The following is a 21685-nucleotide window of genomic DNA, read 5'->3' as shown; positions in this document are numbered from 1 at the left end:
ATGGCTATTCGAGGGGCAGAACCCGAGTTAACAGATGAGATTGTCAATGAAGAAAACAAGGTTGTCTAAGCAATAGAAATCAAAGCAAATTTATCCCAGAGAGTGCAGCAAGTACTGCTTCAAAGCAGCCCTAAAACCATCATAACTATCAATTTTCCTTAGTCAAATTGGCAAGGAATTCCACGCTGATGACTCCCGATAGGCAACCCGTCTATGGCCACCTGTAAAGGAGGAGGGAGGAAGAGGTAATGAAAATAAGGAATGACGAGTCTTGTAATGTGTTGACAAGTTAGTTTAAGATTTAAATTGTGTTAAATTGGTTAAAAGACATATTCTTAGTTGGTATAGTTGCTGTATAGTTAAAGCATACATGTAAATCTGACAATGAGGAGTTGCTGATCTAGAAAAATTAAACTATATTCTAGTCACACTTTTAATAGTGAACGTTAAATTAAGTTAAAATTAAGTTAAAATTTAATAGTAAGCATGAACTAGTACCAAAGAATGATAATAACACAACTGTGTGTCTTCATGAGCAATTCATGTTGATGCTAAAAGGTATCTTTAAATAGCTTGTAACATTTATTCTGATGGAAAGGTTGTCCTGGCCAGTAATCTTTGATAGTGTGTAATCAAGCACTGTCTCACTTAGCAGCAGACAAATGCATATGTGTACAGGCATGGTTTTCATTACCACTATCTTTGACACATAGCTTAAATTCTTCATGTTGGCAGAAAGAGGTTCAGATTACAGGCTATATATTACATTAAAATTTGGTTAATAAATCTTAATATTATAAGTAAGGCATCAAATTTACTGATATGATAAGGTTGAAGTCTGATGTACACATACATGTATGTTATGTACAGTGTGAGCAATTAGCTTTGTCATTGTCATTTAGTATTGGTATTTGCATTGGTACTGTCATTGGCACTGGCATCATAATTTGCATTGGCGTTAGTACCGACATTGTCATTGGTATTACCATTAGCACGGGCTTTAGCATTGTCATTGGTATTGACAATGGCATTTGTTACTGGCATTGGTATTAGCATTGACAATGGCATTTGTCACTGACATTAGCATTTGGTATTAGCACCAGTATTGGCATTGACATTGACATTGATATTACCATTGGCGTTAGCATTGCCATCAACAATGGAATTGCAGTAGCATAGGCATAGGTATTGGCGTTAGCATTAATGTAAACAGTCAATCTTTAGTTGCCGCAAATTGTCTGCAATGAAATATTTCTTCAGCTTCACCACGTTGATCAAACTTGCTTTTTCTTGTTTTAGCTTCAAGCACCATTCAAACTATCTCCTTGTGACGGCCCCATAAGTAGAGCTCATCAATGAATTTGTTTCTATAAAGAGGCAGCAACCAACAATGAAATATTCAGAGTGCCTTATTCTTGAACTGCTGACCACTCTGGTACAACCACTGCTGTCTACGCTGCCAGACCAGCTGAAAGACACGAGTAACTTGCCTGACGTAGTAAGAGAGTATCCAAGGCTTGAAGGACCAAACCACGCTGGAAGGTAGTCTAATATTCTATAGTTAGTTGGTGTGTTTAAAAAGTTGAAATGTTTCTCTGCGCCAATAGTTGTCACTGTCTCCTTTTAAAATAATTTATCCATGACATTTTGCAATGCTTGTGGTTCGACTGGAACTTCAAACGTTGGAAATTTAATCGTCATAATCTGGCAAGTGATATTAATAATTATATTCTGGCCAATCTTTCTGGATTAGACATTCTGTCTCCGTCTCTAAATTAGCCGTTGCTGCCATATAAAATGTTATCTTTGCTATTAATCTATTTGCATCTAATCTGAATTTGGCCTTTTTAAAATATAATTTACTTTCTCTACATTATGAAGTGGAATTTTGCCAGTGACCTCTATTTTGTGGCATCGATTACTAGTTGTCTGACCTTGACTTAGACTTAGTTTTCATATATAAAAGTGGCTGAAGCTCTGCAGGGGTCACTCCGGGTGTTAATTGCGTGTTTCTCCTTGTATCCTAGGCACTACAACTAGTCTATAGGCAAGAACACGACAGCTATAAACAAGCAAAGGCGAATAGGAGCAGTATAAACAATTAAAATGATGCAGTTATTCCTATGGCACAATCAGATCTGTATTTTAAAATATCTAGCAAATGCTGTACACCAAATTACTGCTAATGACAATTCAGTACAAGCTTTAGCTTACAAGTAATATGCAATAATTATATAAAGAAAAAAACAAACGAAAAAGCAGGAACACTTGGTCACTACGAGCCACAATACCAAAGGTGTGTGTATTAATAAAAACTAACATAGGGTAGCACTGAAATTTCTTTGTTGCTTCAGCGGTACATTTCCAAAAGAGGAAGCTTGTAACTTTTTTGCTAAAGATTATTAATCCCCAGCAAGCCAAGAAATGACAAGCCCTAAAACCACAAACTGACCACCTGCACAGCTAAGCCCCGCAGGCTATCTTCACGAGTCCATAAACACTTTTCTACTGCAAATTCCTGTAGATTCAATAATACAAAACCTAACCTACAAATTAGTAGTAGTTGTAGCATTAAGTTTCCAATTTCTATTTTTCTGTTTATAGAGATTTCATATTCACCTTCGGAGATAACCGGCCTCAGCCCACTCCTGTGCTGTTCATAGCACCTTACTACGGGGTGGCAGCCATCACTTGTAACGTCACATATTATGTTGGTAAAGAAGTTCTGACAAACGAGGTACGTTACAAGCACTGTTAGTTATCAGTGTAAATCACTTCAGTTTATACATATTATATTATGTTATTTATATATTATGTTATACAAGTTTTCTTTCTTGTCTATTCATTTGTCGTCAATAAAAAGTTTAATTAAACAATCTGTCTGAAGTTTTGCATGCGGTGTTCTGATACTTTCCCAGATTTCCTGTCTAAAAGAATTTTGGAATCACGACCTGTACGATACTTTAAGGTCGATAAAGACAAGTTGGGGAATGGAAATTACACGAAATACAACTTGCGAGAAAACGACTAAAGCGTTGGTAAATTTAGGGCTTGGAGCCGTGACACTTCACTTATTAGACTAACACCCTAACCAACTGAGCTAATCAATGATCTTCAGCTTCAGAATAATTGTGTCAAACAGAGATAAAGACTGCTTATTTATACTTTGGTTTTAAAAAGTACTAGAATAGACAAATGAAAATTAGAAATGAAAATTGTATTTTTTACCCCGGCAATGCCGGGTTTGTTTGTACATAAAATAACAAAACTTCAAGTCATATCTTGTGAGTTATTACTCAGTATTCTATTTCATACACAGAGATCATACTTCAAGTCACATCTTGTGAGTTATTACTCAGTATTCTATTTCATATACAGAGATCATACTTCAAGTCATATCTTGTGAGTTATTACTCAGTATTCTATTTCATATACAGAGATCATACTTCAAGTCATATCTTGTGAGTTATTACTCAGTATTCTATTTCATATACAGAGATCATACTTCAAGTCACATCTTGTGAGTTATTACTCAGTATTGTATTTCATATGCAGAGATCATACTTCAAGTCATATCTTGTGAGTTATTACTCAGTATTCTATTTCATATACAGAGATCATACTTCAAGTCATATCTTGTGAGTTATTACTCAGTATTCTATTTCATATACAGAGATCAAACTTCAAGTCACATCTTGTGAGTTATTACTCAGTATTCTATTTCATATACAGAGATCATACTTCAAGTCATATCTTGTGAGTTATTACTCAGTATTCTATTTCATATACAGAGATCATACTTCAAGTCATATCTTGTGAGTTGTTACTCAGTATTGTATTTTATATACAGAGATCATTCAGCATTTTCACTAGTTTTAAAATTTTACTAGAATTTTGGTGGAAGTTGGAAAAGGTAGAAGTTTTTTGAAAACGTTTTTGTAAATATTCTAACTGACTAAATATAATCAGCTAGAATATTTACAATATTCACTAAAAACATGTGGGGATAATTAATAAATGATTAAGTAGTGAGCAAACTACGGTTGCTCACTGGCGAATCTTTGCTATGATGACACAGCCATAAAGTGTGTTTAGCGTTTTAGTAACATCATTTTTAATTATTGCACACAATTATCTTGTTGTAGGCCAATGTTATGACAACATCGCAATATTCTGAGAAGTTGTCTTTTATTTTTATATAACTTTGCATACTTGTGTGATGAAAGTGTTCCTTTTTTATTGTAAGCTGTTTGTTATCCTATTAAAACTGTGGGAGAAGGCTAATAACAAACATTACTGATAGTTCTCTTTGTCTTCTCCATTATAACAGTACCAGCTAGCTAGTTGATAAGGAGTACACTTTGAGTATCACTTCTCTCGCTATCAAGGATATCATTGCTAAATCAACACAAGTGTGTCATCCGTTTGTTTATGTTATTTTAAAATGACATCATAATCACACGGTTTATAATATTTTGACACCTTCTCTTTTACATTGATACTGCTATTGTCTATAAAATGTCTCAAATGGTTAACTCTTATGCCATAATGTGATATACTGTATATATACATCTCGCACTAATTGTCATGAAGCTGCCACTTTCACCATTCTGATGCATTTACTTTTACTTGTTCAGTTACGAAAGTTCTAAGGCTATCTTGTTATGCTTGCAGTTGTGTTTTCTTTACAGATTTTGGTTGACAGTGGGGGCGTGTTGCTGGACGCTCCTAAAGAGCTTGTAATTCGACTAACGCCCGGTGAACTCACCAATCTCACAGATTGTAAAAGTGTTCACATAACTGCCGATGCTGAGATTGTTGTCTATGGATTTTCTAACGCTATGTAAGTGTTCATATAACATGGCTATCCAGGTGCTCTAAATTGACAAGGATCGATTTACTGATGTCACGGTTCAAGCTTATCTAGCCTTCAAAGGCAGAACAATCACTGATTGGTTATTTACATGAGAGTAATAAGTCAGCATGTACCACGTTACTTATACTATGTTAGTCATTCACTCACTGTCTACATAGCCGTATTAAACACCGTAATAAATTATACATTCTGTATGTATAACTTTTTATTGGCATTGGTAGTCATCAACAAAATGATGTTTTTTATTCCATGCCAGGAAAAAAATTAGACAAACACAGAAATCAAAAACTATTAAATGAGTTTAAAAAAACGTGTTTTAAAAGTTGAAGGAGTCAGCATAGTGAATTGAAGGTTATTTTATGTATAATTTTATTATTTATTATTAATTTTTTGTTCAGTTTTAGTGCTGATGCCTTTACCGCGCTGCCAACTGATATTCTTGGAACCGACTATGTCATTCCATCTTCTCCACACTCATACACAGACATTGAAGTCACCTCTATGATTGGTGAGACAGAATAAGTTTTTTAATCATAGTGTCTGCACAAAATATAATTGATGATGCGTAATTAGTTATGCGTGAAATTCTACTCTAGACACCTGCTGACAAGTGTCACCTATAGAGATTGACAGTAGTGCTATGAAAACAGGTAGATCAGAACAGAAACTCACAGCATTAATTTTATAAAATGTTGATATGCGAGAATACAAAATTTAGTAGCGTTATGTTATGATAAAGATATGAGCAGTGACATACATGGAAATGCACAAACTTGCTGTCTGGCAGAATAACTGGACAAAAATTTTAAAACTTTTGTTTTTATGAATCTCACGGATCTGGACTTCAATGAATCCCGTCATTCAAACTAGTGGGTACTCAACCTAAACCCCTCCTATTCATCAATGTCTCCATCTTGCTTCAAATTATGAACTTGTAAAATTATAGTACACATTAAGCACTACTCGAGACTCCTCAATATGTATGTCCCTGTTAACTAACTGCCAAGACACTAGTTCAAATGATGCCTTCGTAAGTGGAACAACTATACTACAGATTAGAGATTATAACCCTTTTGTTGACATCAACAGATATTAACTGTATTTACACCGGTCTCTGCCGTTTAGAGCAAATTAGACAATGAGACAAAAACAAAAAGTAGTAAAGTAAATTATATGTATTGAAAGAAAAAAACACTTTTTCTATAACACTGTTCTATAATGTAAATTGTCAAGGTGTCGGTACCATGGTACAAGATGTAGTGGTTTTTTGGGTAAGTGAGAATGTAATGGATGTCAGGTAGATTGGAAATACGATTTGAATATTTTAAACAGTAAATATCTAAAAACACATTTATCGCTCCAGCGTTACAGGCATTAGAATGGTGGTTGTAACTGTCCATATCAAGTAGCACGACACTAAAACATAATTTTTGAAAATCTTGTCATCTGCCAAGATTAAGAAAAAAGAAAGCTTGTTGACTTTTGGTTACCAATGGCCACTGTTGCTTTGAACACTCCTACATGTATGTCCCTAATAATTTGCTGATAATATATTAGTTTTTTGCAATTCCTGCAAAAGCTCTAATCATGAAAGACAATTTTCATTATGTACTTCTAATGTTATGAGGCTATACAAGTTCTAGTACGCATAAAAATGTACAACAGCTATCCAGCACTATGTTAGGTTCCCTAAAGTAAATCATTGTGGTAATATAGCAGCTCATTTTCAAGCCATTTATACTCTATAACAGCTGTGCTTGCTATAAATTTTTATTCTGAGAAATTTTTATCTAGGATGTGTGGTGTCGTGTTACTGTAAAGCAATCCTCTGTTGTAGTAACTCAATCTTGAACAATCATAATGAAGGGAAGAACCTTATTAGAAGACATATTGTGTTATTAATCAAACTCGCTACAATAAGATTTAAGGGAGTCCATTCTACATCAAAATAGCAAACATTTAATGATATAGCGAGCAGTGACCAACAATGAACGACCACTAGAAAACTTTTCTACATTTTATAAATAAGATAGCGTCGATCTTAGTCAAGAATCGTCTTTCCTTTAGATAAGTCTCTGTCCATTTCTATGCTACTAGTGTGTTGTTGTTGAAAGATGATTCTGCTGTTTTCCTGTAATGAGAGAACCTTTTGATTCATGCCTTGCTTTAGCTAGTCATATATATATCAAGGTACTTTTAATACAAAAAACTTTTTACTTCTTGATTTTTAATGCAGATCTAAATTTAGACTGTGCTCACAGCAACTACAATATTGGTTGTAATTAAAAAGATAAGGGCTGACACTAAACCTTGACTGACACTACAGCAGCATGTTTTGAATAATCATATTATCATTACTAATAGTGTTAGAAATCTGTGCAGAAGTCATCTTACCTAAAAATGTCGTAATTTTTAATTGCTGCCAAACATTTTATTCTCAGTTGCTGCCAAGAGCACTAAGTATGGAAAAAACTAAATATTGTGTATTGGTTTGCAGTCACTACAGGAGTTTGCCCAAATCAAGATACTAGCTTAAGTTTTGAATTTCCATCTGAGGCGAGTTACTATCACCCTTCCAAACTCTTAAAGGAGAAGGCTCAACAACTCAGTCTAGTAGTCAAGCGTCATCAGACTATCTCTCTACTAGCAGACATTGATCTCTCAGGAACAAAGGTAACAATTATTTAGCATTCTTGGGAGTACTCTGCCATTAATACTGTTGATTATTATCATTATAAAAACATTCTAGCATTACTGTTACCCTACAATAAACTTATATCGAACGGAAATATTTTCCAAATTATGCCATAAAAGAATGATAAAACAAAAAAGGGTAATATTTAGTCAAATAAATTAAATAAATGGTTTGACATATAACGTTTAAAATACTTTTGTCTGTTAAAAAATGAATATTAAGTTATACATTGTTAGAGGAGCTAGTGATAATATTTTTAAAATTATTTTTAGAGATTACATACAATTTGTTCATATCCCACTAGCTGAAATAAGTTGAAAACCTGTAATTATTCTGTAAAATCATGGACAAAAATCTTGCAACCTATAGTTGAAGTAAAATAAACATTTAGCATAGGCTGAGCAGGAAGATCAATAATTAGCCTTAACCCTGAAGAATTGGTGGCAGCTGAACTCAGCTCAGGGCCGGCAGCATCCGATTTGGCTGCCTCTGTTTAAAAGCTGACATGCTAGACAATGACAAAATATAACAATTTTCTTATCTGCAGGAGCTTGTAGCTATTTAGCATTATGCTATTGCTACTTGATTGACTCAACAGTAAAGGTATAGAGCTTATTGAGGGAGTTGTTTACTCAATGTAATTTTTATGTTCAAGAGAGGATAACATTTAATTAAAGATTAATTGAGGAGACTAATTCCCTTTCTTCTCTTAATTGGCAACGCCTAATCTTTCAGCAGCTAATCAACTACAACAATGCTCAAGTTAAGAGAGATTTCAATATAGCTAACTAATTATTTCAAAATTTTTACAAATGTGAATAAAAATAAACCATCTCAAAGAGATAATTATTACAAATTAAATGAATATCTCTAATCTCTAAATGATATTTAAATCAATTTCATAAAACAGGTAACAAGTGACTGTCCTGTAGCTGTCATGTCCGGCAACAAAAAAGGTTCTGTGTCTGGCATCACTGGAGATCACATGTATGAGATGATACCACCAATCAGCAGGCTAGGAAAAACATATATAACCAGTCCAATCATTCGACGATCATCTGGAGACGTTTATAGACTTATTGGTAAACGATGTCGCTATTTGTAATTTATGATTTTATATTTATTTTAACTAACATTTCATCAGATTTCTAATTAGCTGTGATTTGAACCGACGTGTGCATGTTGGTGATATGAATTGATGTAGTGAAGTGTTTAATAGCTCCTTACTTACTTCATTGCTTGCACTTCTGTCATAAGCGTTGAATGGTACCCAGACAACTGCCCCTCCTCCCCCTCAATAAAATTACATCCCAGACAGTTGCCCACCAACAATTGCCCCCTTGGATAACTGCCCTCATAGAGCTACAGCCCCCTCTAAATAAACTTTAAACACTGCCATATGTTAGACTTTTTGAGATATACAACATACAATTTACCGTTGTAGTACATAATGATATTTTTTTAATAGCTGTTATAATTTTGGAAACCATTTATTAGGTTTTAAGCTTAGGCTAGTTAACATTTTTACTGCATTGAAACATCGTTTTTAATAAATTTATTAAAGAAAAAATTGGTGCTTTTTAACTGTATTTGTTGTAATTATCCAGAGGGCAGTTGTCCTATAGGCACAGTTGTCCTATGGTTACAGTTTTCTCACAGGGGCAATTTTCTTAAGGGCTAATGTCTTGGGAGCAATTGTCAGGGGCAATTGTCCGAGGGGTAATTTTACTGGGGGTGGCTGTTCTAGAACTGTCTCGAGTATGAATTTTTCTATGCTTATTTTGCTTTGGTCAAGTGTTCTTGTCCTTGATACATAAAACATATTCAACTTGTGGCTGTCCGATCAATTTTCTGTCACCTCAAGATGACAGGAATAGTGAAATAATAGCTTCTGCTTTCTTATCTGAAAAATTACTAGAGGTGTTACTAGTATGCTGCTTTGACTAAGGAACCTTTTGATGACTACAAAGGCTAACAAGGGTTACGTGGTTACACACTTCATCGTATTACCAATCTATCGTGTTGTTTCTATGAAAAACCAGGTTTTTCATAAAAAAGCATGTTTTTCTCTGCACTACACATAACGTTTCCTCTTTTTTTATAAACACTAATGTACCTCTAACTTTTATGGTAAGAGTATATGAGTGTACGAGTGTACAAATGTACAAGTGTATGAATGTACAAGTGTACAAATATACAAGTGTACGAATGTACGAGTGTACGAGTGTACGAATGTACGAGTGTACAAGTGTACGAGTGTACGAGTGTACGAGTGTACGAATGTACGAGTGTACAAGTGTACGAGTGTATGAGTGTACAAGTGTACAGTGGTATGAGTGTATGAGAGTGTATGACTAGTAACACCTTTGACATGTTCACACAGGTGCTAGAGATAAGACAGTCTGCCAAATCTCTAGACTAGGCTCCTATAACAACAAAAAGATTATTGAGATAGGTGTGGGAGAAACGCATGTCATGAATTTGGACTCTGATGAGTACAATCTGATAGAGTGCAGCACATCAGCACTGCTGACGCAATACGCCAAATCTGGTGAGTGGTTTCTGATTATTTCTATACTAATCAAAAACAAATCTTAGCATATTATAATAACATGAAATTGATGAGCAAACATTGTCATAACTTCTGTTGTATGTTCATATTCATATTCAAGCGGACAACTGAAACAACTTTACTTACAGTACCGCAAACTTGTACATACACATCTAATGTGTGAATGTTGAAGACCATATGAGTTTGACCTAGTAATATTTTTTTCAACTAGGTCATTAGTTTCTTAGCTGCTCCTGTATTGTACACATTTATCCTTGATTCACTTTGTTTATTTTATTTTATTTTTTTATCTTATGTCATTTTCAGTACTAAAAACAGGGTTATGGTGGATAACTTTATAGGCTAACTCCTTCCTACTTTTCATTTTGGTCTAAAGCGAGATAGACAATTATTCAATACAACTTCTATTAATTGATAACTCATGTTAAAGGGTGGTTCAAACTGCGTTCTGTCTCACTGCAAAGCTGTATCATACCTTCTAGAAAACTTATTTATAATTCGTCACCTTTTAAATTAACACTTCTTGAACAATTAGTATTTACGTATAATCTTTTATTAAATGTTGCCATTTTTCTATATTATCTACTGAAGCTTTGAAATATTTACTGATAGCAGAAATATGTTGAAAAGTCAACAGAGGGTGTTTCTATTAATATTATTAAATTACCTCCCAGCATGAATCATTCGGAACCATGGCTAAATTCCTGCATCAGAGTCATTCAATAATACTTAACAACACCAAATCTTTTTCAATACAGTGGCGTAGCTGTTTTCATCGATACTTGGTTATGGTTGTTGAGTTATCTTGTCTTACCGAAAGAGAAAATAACTTCTAAAATACAAAACTACCACTGATTAAGCTAAAAGAATAACTGTAAAGGATTCTATTTAAATTTACACAAATCAAGATTTATTTTTTTGTGTATTAGTTTTAAAAAAGCAGATTGAAAAATGCCTATTTTTATTTATTAAAAAATATAAAGAAGGAATAACTTCATTTAAATGATTAGACCAAAATAGGAGAAAGTTTGTGTTTAATTCACTATGATATGCGGCACATAGTGAATAGCTGACAAGGAAAACACTGTCACTAACACGAGCATAGATAATAACGACCAAGTTCAACTTTTAACAGGAGCGGATAACCCAAAAATTGGCTTACAGCTGATGGTGAACTGAATTTTTTAACTTTAGGAATGAATGCAACATGGACAGGTAAGCTAAACACTGACAAACAGCAGCATGAATATGAAATCTGAGGAAGAATGAAGAGATAAGCATTGCATGACAGCATGTGTATGTGCACAGCATATGAATAACCTTGCATGAGGAAAGCAGGATGAGTGAATATGAAAGGCAGATTAATTAAAAGTATTTTTCTATAGGCAGGCCATTCATGTCATGATCTTCTCCAGTTGTTTGAATTAAACATTTCATGAGTTTCATTGAGAGGGAACTGGCTGGGGTGGCTTGCCGTTGCCTGCCTCAGGCTTTCTGTCGAGTTTGTCTCCCTTAGCACAAGAGCAATCTAAAAGGATTTTCTGAGATAGTTTCTTGCTGCCAGACAAGTAGTTGCTTGTAAACTAACAAAATGTTATTTGTATGCAAATAATATTGTAAGCAGTAAGCTGCCAACTACCAAATAGTATATTTGCATAAATATAATTTGTTAGAGAGTTATTTTTTATCAAGTCTGTGGACTGAGTGCTGATTATTTATATTGATTATTGATTTCTGTTATATTGATTATTCTGCAGAAGGTGATATAAAATATGGAGATCCCTTTATGAGTCTTGTACCAGCTCTGATACAATTTGACTCAGTCTATACACTTTCTTGCCTCCAACCTAAGAGAAGAGTAAAGATGCCATTCGATCACTACATATCCATCCTAATACAGGACACTCACACAAATGGACTGAAGGTGAACTAAGATGGTGTTTGTGAGGCTGATCTGTTTATTATGTAAATATTTAAACATTGCTCAATGGCAAGGGCAGCTTATATAAAAACAAAATGAACAGTGAAACGTTTTTTTCAAATATTTTTTAATTAATTTAATAATTCTATTTATTAATTAATTATTTTTTCCAAAAATTTTTTTTCAAACATTTTATTTAAATTTGCAAGTAGCACTCCACCTTGCCAGCTTTAAATTTCAATCTTATAGACTTGTACAGCTTCAATTTTCAATTAATAAAGAAAATAATTACACTCTAAACAGGGCTGTTTGACTGTTGCGTTCTTATCATTATTATCATTATTGTTCTTATCATTGTTATGTTATCACATATGAGTTGTCATAAAAAGAGTTTAGCAGGAGAGTTTAACTAAAAAATTTTTTTACTGACATAATTCTTGTTTGTGGATTTATTTGATTTAATGATGTTAAGAGAAGACAAGCCTTATGAGATCACCAAGTTAATACATATAAAAGCTGTAATACTATGCAATTGTGATTGTTTCTTGAGCTTCTGTTCAACTGTATTTTTGTTGCTATGGATACTCTAGTTGAAGATATTTGTTTGGTTATTATTCTACTTTAATCTGGTATCTCCATTTAGATAGATGATGATTACTTGCTTGGAGGTGGACTCAACAAGTCCCAAGACATCGATGTTGTGAAGTTTTACTCTATACCAGGTGCGCTTCTCAATCTAGCTAAGTCAAGTTTAGTTGTGTCAATTCTTGTTGTCTTAAGTCTAGTTGTCTCAAGTCTAGCTGTCTCAAGTTAAGACAAATCAAATTCAGTTTGGTTCAAGTTAATTCAAATAAAATTTGCATATGCTACTGGCAATTAACTCATGCTTTTGAAGGCATGTGCTAAGGCCAAATAGCAGTTGTGCTCTCTTGAATAATATGAGCCATGCGGTGTTGATACACCAAATTACCAAAAGACATTCATTATCGTAGGTCAGGTGTGGCCATCAATTTAGCTGTTACTTATATTTTGGTAATTGCTCTTTTCTCAATACAGTATCAACCTTCATTTGACCTCAGAAAGTGATGTGATTCACCAAGTAAATAATCATGGCTACTGTTCGAAGTATTTCATATTTTCTCACAGGCAAAATAATACCAGAATAATTATAAATATCTACAGGTGTAGAATACACACATATAGTACTCTCAGTTTCTGATGGGGTACACAGGCTAGAGCATGACAACCCGACTGTCACATTTGGTGTCATGGTTTATGGCTTAAAAAAGAGTGAATCGTATGGCTACCCTGGTGGCATGAGACTGACACTCTCAGGTAGGCAGAATACTAATGATCCTACATGATATCTAAGTGTATTTTTTGCTGACAGCCTGTGACGAGTGTCTTATTTGTAGCATTTCCTAAAGGTTTCCCTTTACAACTATATATAACAAGAAAACCATTGCTGCAGTGCACTTGCGTGAATAAGCGATTTAAGGGTAAAAAAATTGCTATTGATTCTAAATATTTAGACAAATTCGCTAACATGTAATAATCTATATATATCTAAATCGCAAAGTTTGTTGGTCATCATCTGTCTCTCGTCTGCCCAGCTATAGCGATTAAAATCAAGGAATAAAAAATGTGCTCCGTACTGGATTTGAACTCACAAAGATTGTAACCGCAAGTTTGTTAACACGCTCACCTAGTCACAAGGCTAAGTCATTCTTACCATTCCCATTTTGATGTCCTGCATTGCACGGGTAAAAAAACAGCTTAACAACAATACATTACCTTATCACTACATCACCTTTACACTATATTAGCTCAGTACGTTAGCTGCAACTGTTCATAAGCTGTTTTTATAACCAGTGCAACGCCGAACGTTCCTCTAGTGAGGCCAGCTGGCAATTGTTACATGTGAGGCAAGATCGTTATTATTGATCACTATACTGAGGCTTGAGGAAAAGCAACACTTTTAACGCTAACTATCGGACTCTCGCTATTCAAATCGATTTTGAAAACTCACACCTGTTTGACTCTTCACGTTATGTCGACTTTCTTATGTAATATACTTCAAAAACTTTACAGAAATTCTTTCCATTCAGCAAATTTACGTAGAAGAAAGTTCAAGTTATAGTTGTGTCAATTGTATGAGCGAAAAGATTTCTAGTCAGTGTGTTGCTCGTTGATCGCTAGGGCCTGATTGCATAGAAAGCAGAGAGAGTGATGTCAAGGTCAAAGATTTCTAGTCAGTGTGTTGCTCGTTGATCGCTAGGGCCTGATTGCATAGAAAGCAGAGAGAGTGATGTCAAGGTCAATGACAATGAGAATAATGACTGCGACTGGCTAGTGGATGAAGAGCTCTACGATGGAATCGACAATGATGGAGATGGGAGAATCGATGAAGACCTAGCCGCTAATGAACATTATCCAATATTGAACTCACTCAAACGTAGCTCCCACGGTTACAGTCAGAAAAAATATTCACATAAAATTGCGAAGGTATGTCTATTCAAATGCAACCTTTGGTAGCTATCTATAGCCACCTTTCTGAGCCTAGTGGCCTAGAAGGCCTGCGCTGCAAGCAACAGGCTGGGATTCAATTCCCAACAAAGGCAACTTGTAATAACAAAAATGACATCCAACCTTATATTGTTCTCAGCAGCTGGCATGACTCCTTACCACTGGACTCAGGCATGCCTAGCCAAGATCACAGAGCCATTTATTGTGTAACAACACTCTCTACTTGCAGTAACCTAATCAGACACGCTCCATCTTGGTGAAATTGCTCACGCAATGCCACCTTTCTCACTAAAACTTTTTTAAGTGACAGCTAGCCATTGTAAGCAAAGAATTTAAGCAAAGTGAAGGGCAAAAGCATTATTGAGTTTTGTGTTAAAAGTAACATTTTAACGTTGCTACTCAGTTGTTACCATATTAAAAACATGCATGTTGTTAACAACGCGTTAACACATTGTTAAAAAAATGTTAACATTGCTAACAACATGTTAACATTGTTAACAACGTGTTAACATTGCTAACAATGTGTTAACATTGTTAACAACATGTTAACATTGTAAACATGTTAGCACCGTTAACACTGTTAACAATGTAGCATGTTCTTAACACATTAACATTTTTGCTTAGCTTATATAGGAGTAGCGTGGATTTGGCCAATCCTAAGGATTTGGTCACCATAGTAGAGTGCAGCAAGTAAAATACAACTACATTTAGAAGGGTAGTCGATCGAGTTAAAATTTACTGCATCTGAGCTCACTCAATAATCCTTGAGGCCTAGATTTGAAATATTTCATTGGCTCATATAGGTCTCTACTACGTCTCTATGTCGTCACTTCTACATATGTCTCTACTAAGACAAAAACTTGTTACTTTGCTTGGCGTTTAGTCTACACTGTCCAATAAAACCCTTGCTCACTTGCTGACTTTGTTACAATGTGACTTTAGTTAATGAATTTATTTATTTAAAAAGTAACTCATGTCAAACTTTAGAAAGAGTTTATTAAAAAGTATATACATTTGCTATCATTTGAGATTTTTGGTATGTTCAAGTTTTTGTCATTTTAATCTTGAAACATTCCGGCAGTCAGATCACCTAAAACAACAAACCAAATCTTAAATGACAAAAAGCATCTATGCTTCCTGATAAAAGCTTTTATCAGAAGTGAGTGACTCTCTAAGACTTCATAACAAACCCTTTAAACACTTGCTCTTGCATATTCTCAGTTCTCCTTTGACCTTCGTTATATTAAACATCATTACCGGTGTGACAAGAAATTTTTTCATTTCTGTATAATTCAGCATCTCTAACCCGCTTTATTTCTGGCCAACCGCTGCCACTTATTACTGTCTATAACCACTTTCTTTACATTTTTTTAGTTGGTATTTCTAATTTCAATATAGGCTTTCACTGATAGCACATTTCTTTTGTTAACTCTGAGTCAAAGAGTTTATTAACAGAGAATAATTTTTAAAAATCTGTAATAAATTATTTTCTATTATAAAATTATAACAGAAATAATAAAATAATATGTAATTAATATAAATAACTATTTTCTTCCCAATGTATCTGAACCCTTTCTAATACATTTAGATGAGGATGACTCAAAATGATAGTATTGCTCCTGTTCCAGTACCTCAGTGTTAGTTGTCTTCTCTCTTTCCATGACACACCATTGATTAATAGTAGTAATAGTATAATCACATATACTTGTAGTCTGCATCGTGTAAACAGTCAATAGCTCAGCACCATACAGAAAAGCCGCCAGCAATGTAGACCAATATAATTGATTAAAAAGTGTGAAATATAGCTTTTTGAATCACTATGCAAAATATGCACATATCTAATGCGGAGACTCCTTGAGTATGGATAATCTAAAAACATCATTGCGCTTGAGTCACCTATCCCCCACAGTCTAACATAAACTGTACTACGTCTGGCACCTGTTTTATCATGATTGCAACAAATTACCAGTCTCAGAGCAACATAGTTTAGAAACCCTTTGCTTCGGATATTAGCATGTGGTGCACCAATGCAAACATGCGTACTCTACAAAATTTCTCAAAAAATCAGCAAAATGTCTTCCACACGCCATGCTGAAAAATCTACCTAAATCGCTCAATCAGCCAATATGTAAATCTTAAATAATTTTGATCTCACAGAACAGCAGAACAGCCTAGAGTTACTGGACCTTTGTATTATAACATATGATGCTTCAATGCTTTACACCTAGATCATTTACATAAATCAGCAATGTTGAAAAACCTTTACGTGGTCTATTTATGTATCTCAGGCTATATGTAACCAGGCTATAGATGCGTAACTTTTGGTAGTGCATTGATATTATCAATGAAACCATCTCTGTTTAAGTATTTGAACCAGATTTTCGTTGCATCATAACAAATCATGGTAGAGAAATGGGTGATACTCGTGAACTCGAGGCTTATCTCATTTAAAATTCTGTAGTCATTTGACCTTGACCCCGAGCACAGCAATTGTAAGTAGTTTATTATTTGTAAGGATTTATATTTGTACCATCATCGTCTATCTAATTAACAGTATGAAGAAGAAACGAAGGAAGCTAATGGAGACTGGTCGATGATTCTGGTAGCGTTTCTTCTTTCTGTGATTTTACTCTCAATTCTATTGGCTCTAATCGTTTATATAAAGAAAAGCCAGCCAATCATACAAGAAGGTGAGAGAATGATTTATCAATTCCTCAGATTAGTTTTGATTTGTGACACATCTATGACAGCTACTCAGTCTATATAATAGGTACTCAGTCTATATGACAGGCCCTGGAATACACTCATAACTCAAGCAGTTAATATAAAATGCTTGTAGGATTAGTATTTCTAAGTTTGTTGAAAAACTGAGACTCATGTGAGCAAACAAAAGTATTTCACTACAAATTGGGTGTCAAATATCCATTATTTAAAAATTAATTAGTTGAATTGAAAAAAAATTTCAACTTGGTTGGATTGCTTTGGTAACAGAGCTTTGATGAAGTCAATTTTAAAACAACCATGACCTAATGGTCTAGAACGCCTGCCCTGCAAACAACAGGTTAGTGATGAGTTCCCAAAAATGGTCACTAGTGATAACAGGAATGACATTCAACCTCAAATATCTCTTAGACACTCGACACCTTTAGCCACTAGACTCTGAAAAGTTAAGTAAAGATCACAGAACCAATGTTTGTGCAACTCTTGAAAACACACAGACTCTGTTAAACAGACATCATACTTGATATTTGAAGGATTGCTCACACTCACCAGGTTTATCAAGTTAAACTTTGCTTTTTAAAGTTAAAAAGAGGCAGTAAAATTTGTTGAAATTAATTCCATATAGCTAAAGTGAAATGGTTTGCAAAAACAAATCGTATACAGTAAAAGACTGGAGCAAAGAAACAAATAACCTGATAGAACGAGTTGGTTTAATAGACTGAATAGTTGAGCTATAACGTAAAAACAAATTGCTGCTATCCCACTGTCCACTTTTGATACTGAAAAGGAGTGAATGGCAATTTTATAGCTCCCTGGTTGCTACCAGAAAAAAACAAGGGTTTTATCCTCATAAATGCTGTCAAAGATCTCACTGCATGAACAGTGCTGCTCTCTCTAATGCTATCCTGGGTGACTACTTTATGATTGAATTGTTGATAAACCCTTTGGTGACACTCTAACCAAGCGATTCTCAGTCTAAAACCATGATTTAAATCAAACGCTAGAAGTCAAGTGTAATAGTGTAGCTCGGAATATTACAAAAAATGAGCAGTCTTTGAGACAACAAGGTAATGGTAGCAAGTTTTTGGCAATAAGATTTTCTTGCAGTGTTACTCAACTTACCATGTCAACAACCTCCTACGATTTGATTAGTATTGCAGAAATGTTTCATTTATAAAACTACTAGATGAATGCTTGGTGTTGCCCGGGTAATAACAAAAGTCTTTGCACAGAAATTTTTTTTTCATTTAATAACAGTTACCATTCTAGTTTTGAAACTTCATATCATGAGAAAAATGTTTTGTGCTGTTCAAATGAGTTATGAAAAAAAATTAAATGACTGTATAAGTGTTTAAATGTAAATGTGAAATAATTAGTAAGTAATGGCTAAATTAAGTCTGTTTTACTATGATTACGATGAAAAATTATTTGATATACAATTATATGATTATAATTCATTTCAGTGTTGGCATCGTAAGGCAAAATGTCATATAGAGGTGTATAGGAACCTATCGTAATTATCTAATGCCAAAACTCCCTTGAAAAATGATCAAAATTTTGTATACGTACTGTACATATAAAAAATTAGTGACAAAATAGTATGTTAACCTTAGTAACTATAGTTACCTACAATAACTTTTGCATATTTAGTGGTTATGATCTGCAAAAAAAATGTAACATTACAATATACTACATGTAGTACGCACAGTGGCAAGTTTTTACCTTCAAGACAGGTGTAAAACTTAAATGCTAAATTTAACTTACATGTAAATGATTTTAGCTTACTCGACACGTACTTAAAACTAAGTTTCATTATGTATCTTGCTAAACCAAACTTCAACTTTATCAGAGGCTATAATTTTATCACTTCTCTGTCTTCAGTTTTGTTTTTACTCCAACTTATAACAAATAATGCTGAACTGAGATAGCTAGCATAGTATCTGTTTCAGGTATTGTGAGAGGGATTTTGGCGAATAGCGTGTCATTATTTTTGTTATTTTGTCATAATCAGTACACCGTCTGCCAAATTTTAACTTTGAGAGAATTTTTTGTTGATATCGTATGACGGAAAAACGTCGAAAAACATTGTGCTTCGTATAGAAAGGCAAAAAATCTTGTAATAGGAACATCATAACTTGAGGGTGCCCTGTATTAATTAGTAGTTTATTGTTTGCAATTGCGAAAAGGATATACAGTTTACGGAATGAGCGACGGGTGTTAGTAGACTTGTGACTTGAATGTCGCCAGTTCAAATCCAGTATGAAGGTGATTTTTCATTGTTGAAACCTATCACTAACTAACTGGACAGACGTGATAGACAAACATTGATGTTTGTCATAGATTAAAAGCTATTTATTTACATTATATTTATATCATATTAGTTTATATCACTGTTACCGGCTATTAATATTATTATTCCATTCATATAACTAATGCGTACAAACTATTTATTTATATAATTTTAATATTAATATACACTTGTATAACTATTACAGGCTATGCTCCAGCTGAGTTCAGAAACAGGTTTGGACCAAAGCGAATAAGCATTCGAAGTGTCTGGACAGGCAGGAAGAAACAAGACAATTATGAAGAAGAAGAATATGAAGAAGAGAATTCACAAGGAAACTCAAGTCTCTAAATAGTATCAATACACTCAATATATTGATACTCTATGTATCGATGAGCTCTCATAAATGCTCTCAAATAACTTGATAATCTGTTATAAGAACAGGCAGGTCTAACATTGTACACACAGAACTGACTAAATGAGACTGATGAATGTAAAAGAGATATTTACAATTGTACAGATTTGAAGCAATCAGAAGTTTACATTGATCACCTAACCTATTGATCACCTAACCTATTGATCACCTAACCTATTGATCACCTAACCTATTGATCACCTAACCTATTGATCACCTGACCTATTGATCACCTAACCTATTGATCACCTGACCATCATTTGAGCAATTGTGTTTGGATAGCTGGCTGATTCAAATGAAATGAACTAGCTAAATATTAATGATAGCCTAAAATTATCCACGAAGTCTCTCAGCGTGTAGCTAAAATATTAGGTGTGCATATTAAATTGTTTTGGTTTTATTTTAATATACCATTTTATACACTAGTGTTAGAAGGTTAGTCTAAACTTTGGTCATATACTCGAGAATTAGTATTCACATTTATGAGATGATTAAAGACCAAGAGATATTACTCAAGGACATAAGATAATAGGGTTTTATAATAACATCTGCGTAACTTATAAAATGCTTCTGTTCCCCTTGCTATTTTCTTGTATTTTCTGCTAATTTTATTCATGTAGCAGAAACTTGAATAACAATTTATCAGTATTGAAGCTAAATTTTAGCACCTCACATCTAAGTTTAATCTATAAATCTCAGTGTTTGTCATTTGTCCCGTTATAGCGATAAAGTTTTATGAACAAAAAAAGCCTTCTTACAGGATTTCAACTCTGAAGCTACAGGTCTGCATGCAACGGAATTTTTTTTCCAAACAGGTTTACATATGGCAGTAAAATCTTGGCTCCTAATTGGTTTTAGTAATTGAGTTTTAGTAGCCAAAACCATCATTACATTGAAAATTAAGTTATAATTAGAAAGGAACACAAAATTCCAAAATTTTATTAAAAATAGTTTAAATCAAGGAGTTTTAAGTGAGTGCCCTTTTACATTTTAACAGCACTTTTTGAGTGATAACATAATTTTTACTACTTCATTTAGAATTTGGTGTTCCTTTCTAATTATAACTATTAATTTTTAATGTAATGATGTAGGTTTTGGTTACTAAAACTCAATTACTAAAACCAATCAGGAGCCGAAATTTTACAGCCATATGTAAACCTGTTTGGAAAAAAATTTCACCTGCAGGCAGGCGTGCTAAACCAGTAGACGATACAGTCACATTGTCATACAATGGATTAGCACATCATATTTATTACACATAACAATCTTTAATGCCGATTGGTTAAAATATTCATGCTTTATCAAGCTTAATGGGCATGACTCAATCTTTTGCCTACTTATTATTTCTACGCTTATTCTTATTTATTATTCTTATTTGAGAGCTTAAAAAAGCTCAAGTTACTCCAATTTCTCAAGTAAAGAAACTTAGCCAATTAAAAATAAATTTTTTAGGCAAAAACCTTTTTTATTCGTGCAATGCCGGGTATTCATCTAGTTTAGAGAATATATCATAGCATAGTCATTGGCTGTTTTTGGATACAAAGCATCTGCTATTGAGAACATGTAAGTTGGTATCACTAACTTTCCATGGCAAGTGTATTTTCACGCAGCATATGTTGAACTCCTCTCAGTTCTGTATGATCTCATAGTAGTAATTCTGAATGAAGTGAAT

General features: G+C 33.9%; 1 protein-coding gene across 1 annotated transcript; it reads left to right on the top strand.

Moving 5' to 3' along the window:
* Positions 1-19993, top strand: LOC137397428 (uncharacterized). The gene is made up of 14 exons (XM_068083716.1): positions 1-60; positions 1376-1542; positions 2605-2737; positions 4692-4843; positions 5275-5384; positions 7401-7549; positions 8482-8653; positions 9955-10122; positions 11901-12067; positions 12708-12786; positions 13247-13399; positions 14343-14569; positions 17145-17280; positions 19807-19993. The coding sequence occupies exons 1-14, from the start codon at positions 1-3 to the stop codon at positions 19947-19949; spliced, it is 2016 nt and encodes a 671-aa protein (XP_067939817.1). The 3' UTR covers positions 19950-19993.
* The last annotated feature ends 1692 nt before the right edge of the window (positions 19994-21685 follow it).

This window comes from Watersipora subatra, chromosome 5 (genome assembly GCF_963576615.1).
Source record: "Watersipora subatra chromosome 5, tzWatSuba1.1, whole genome shotgun sequence".
Taxonomy (NCBI): domain Eukaryota; kingdom Metazoa; phylum Bryozoa; class Gymnolaemata; order Cheilostomatida; family Watersiporidae; genus Watersipora; species Watersipora subatra.
This window is presented reverse-complemented; position numbering and strand designations above follow the sequence as displayed.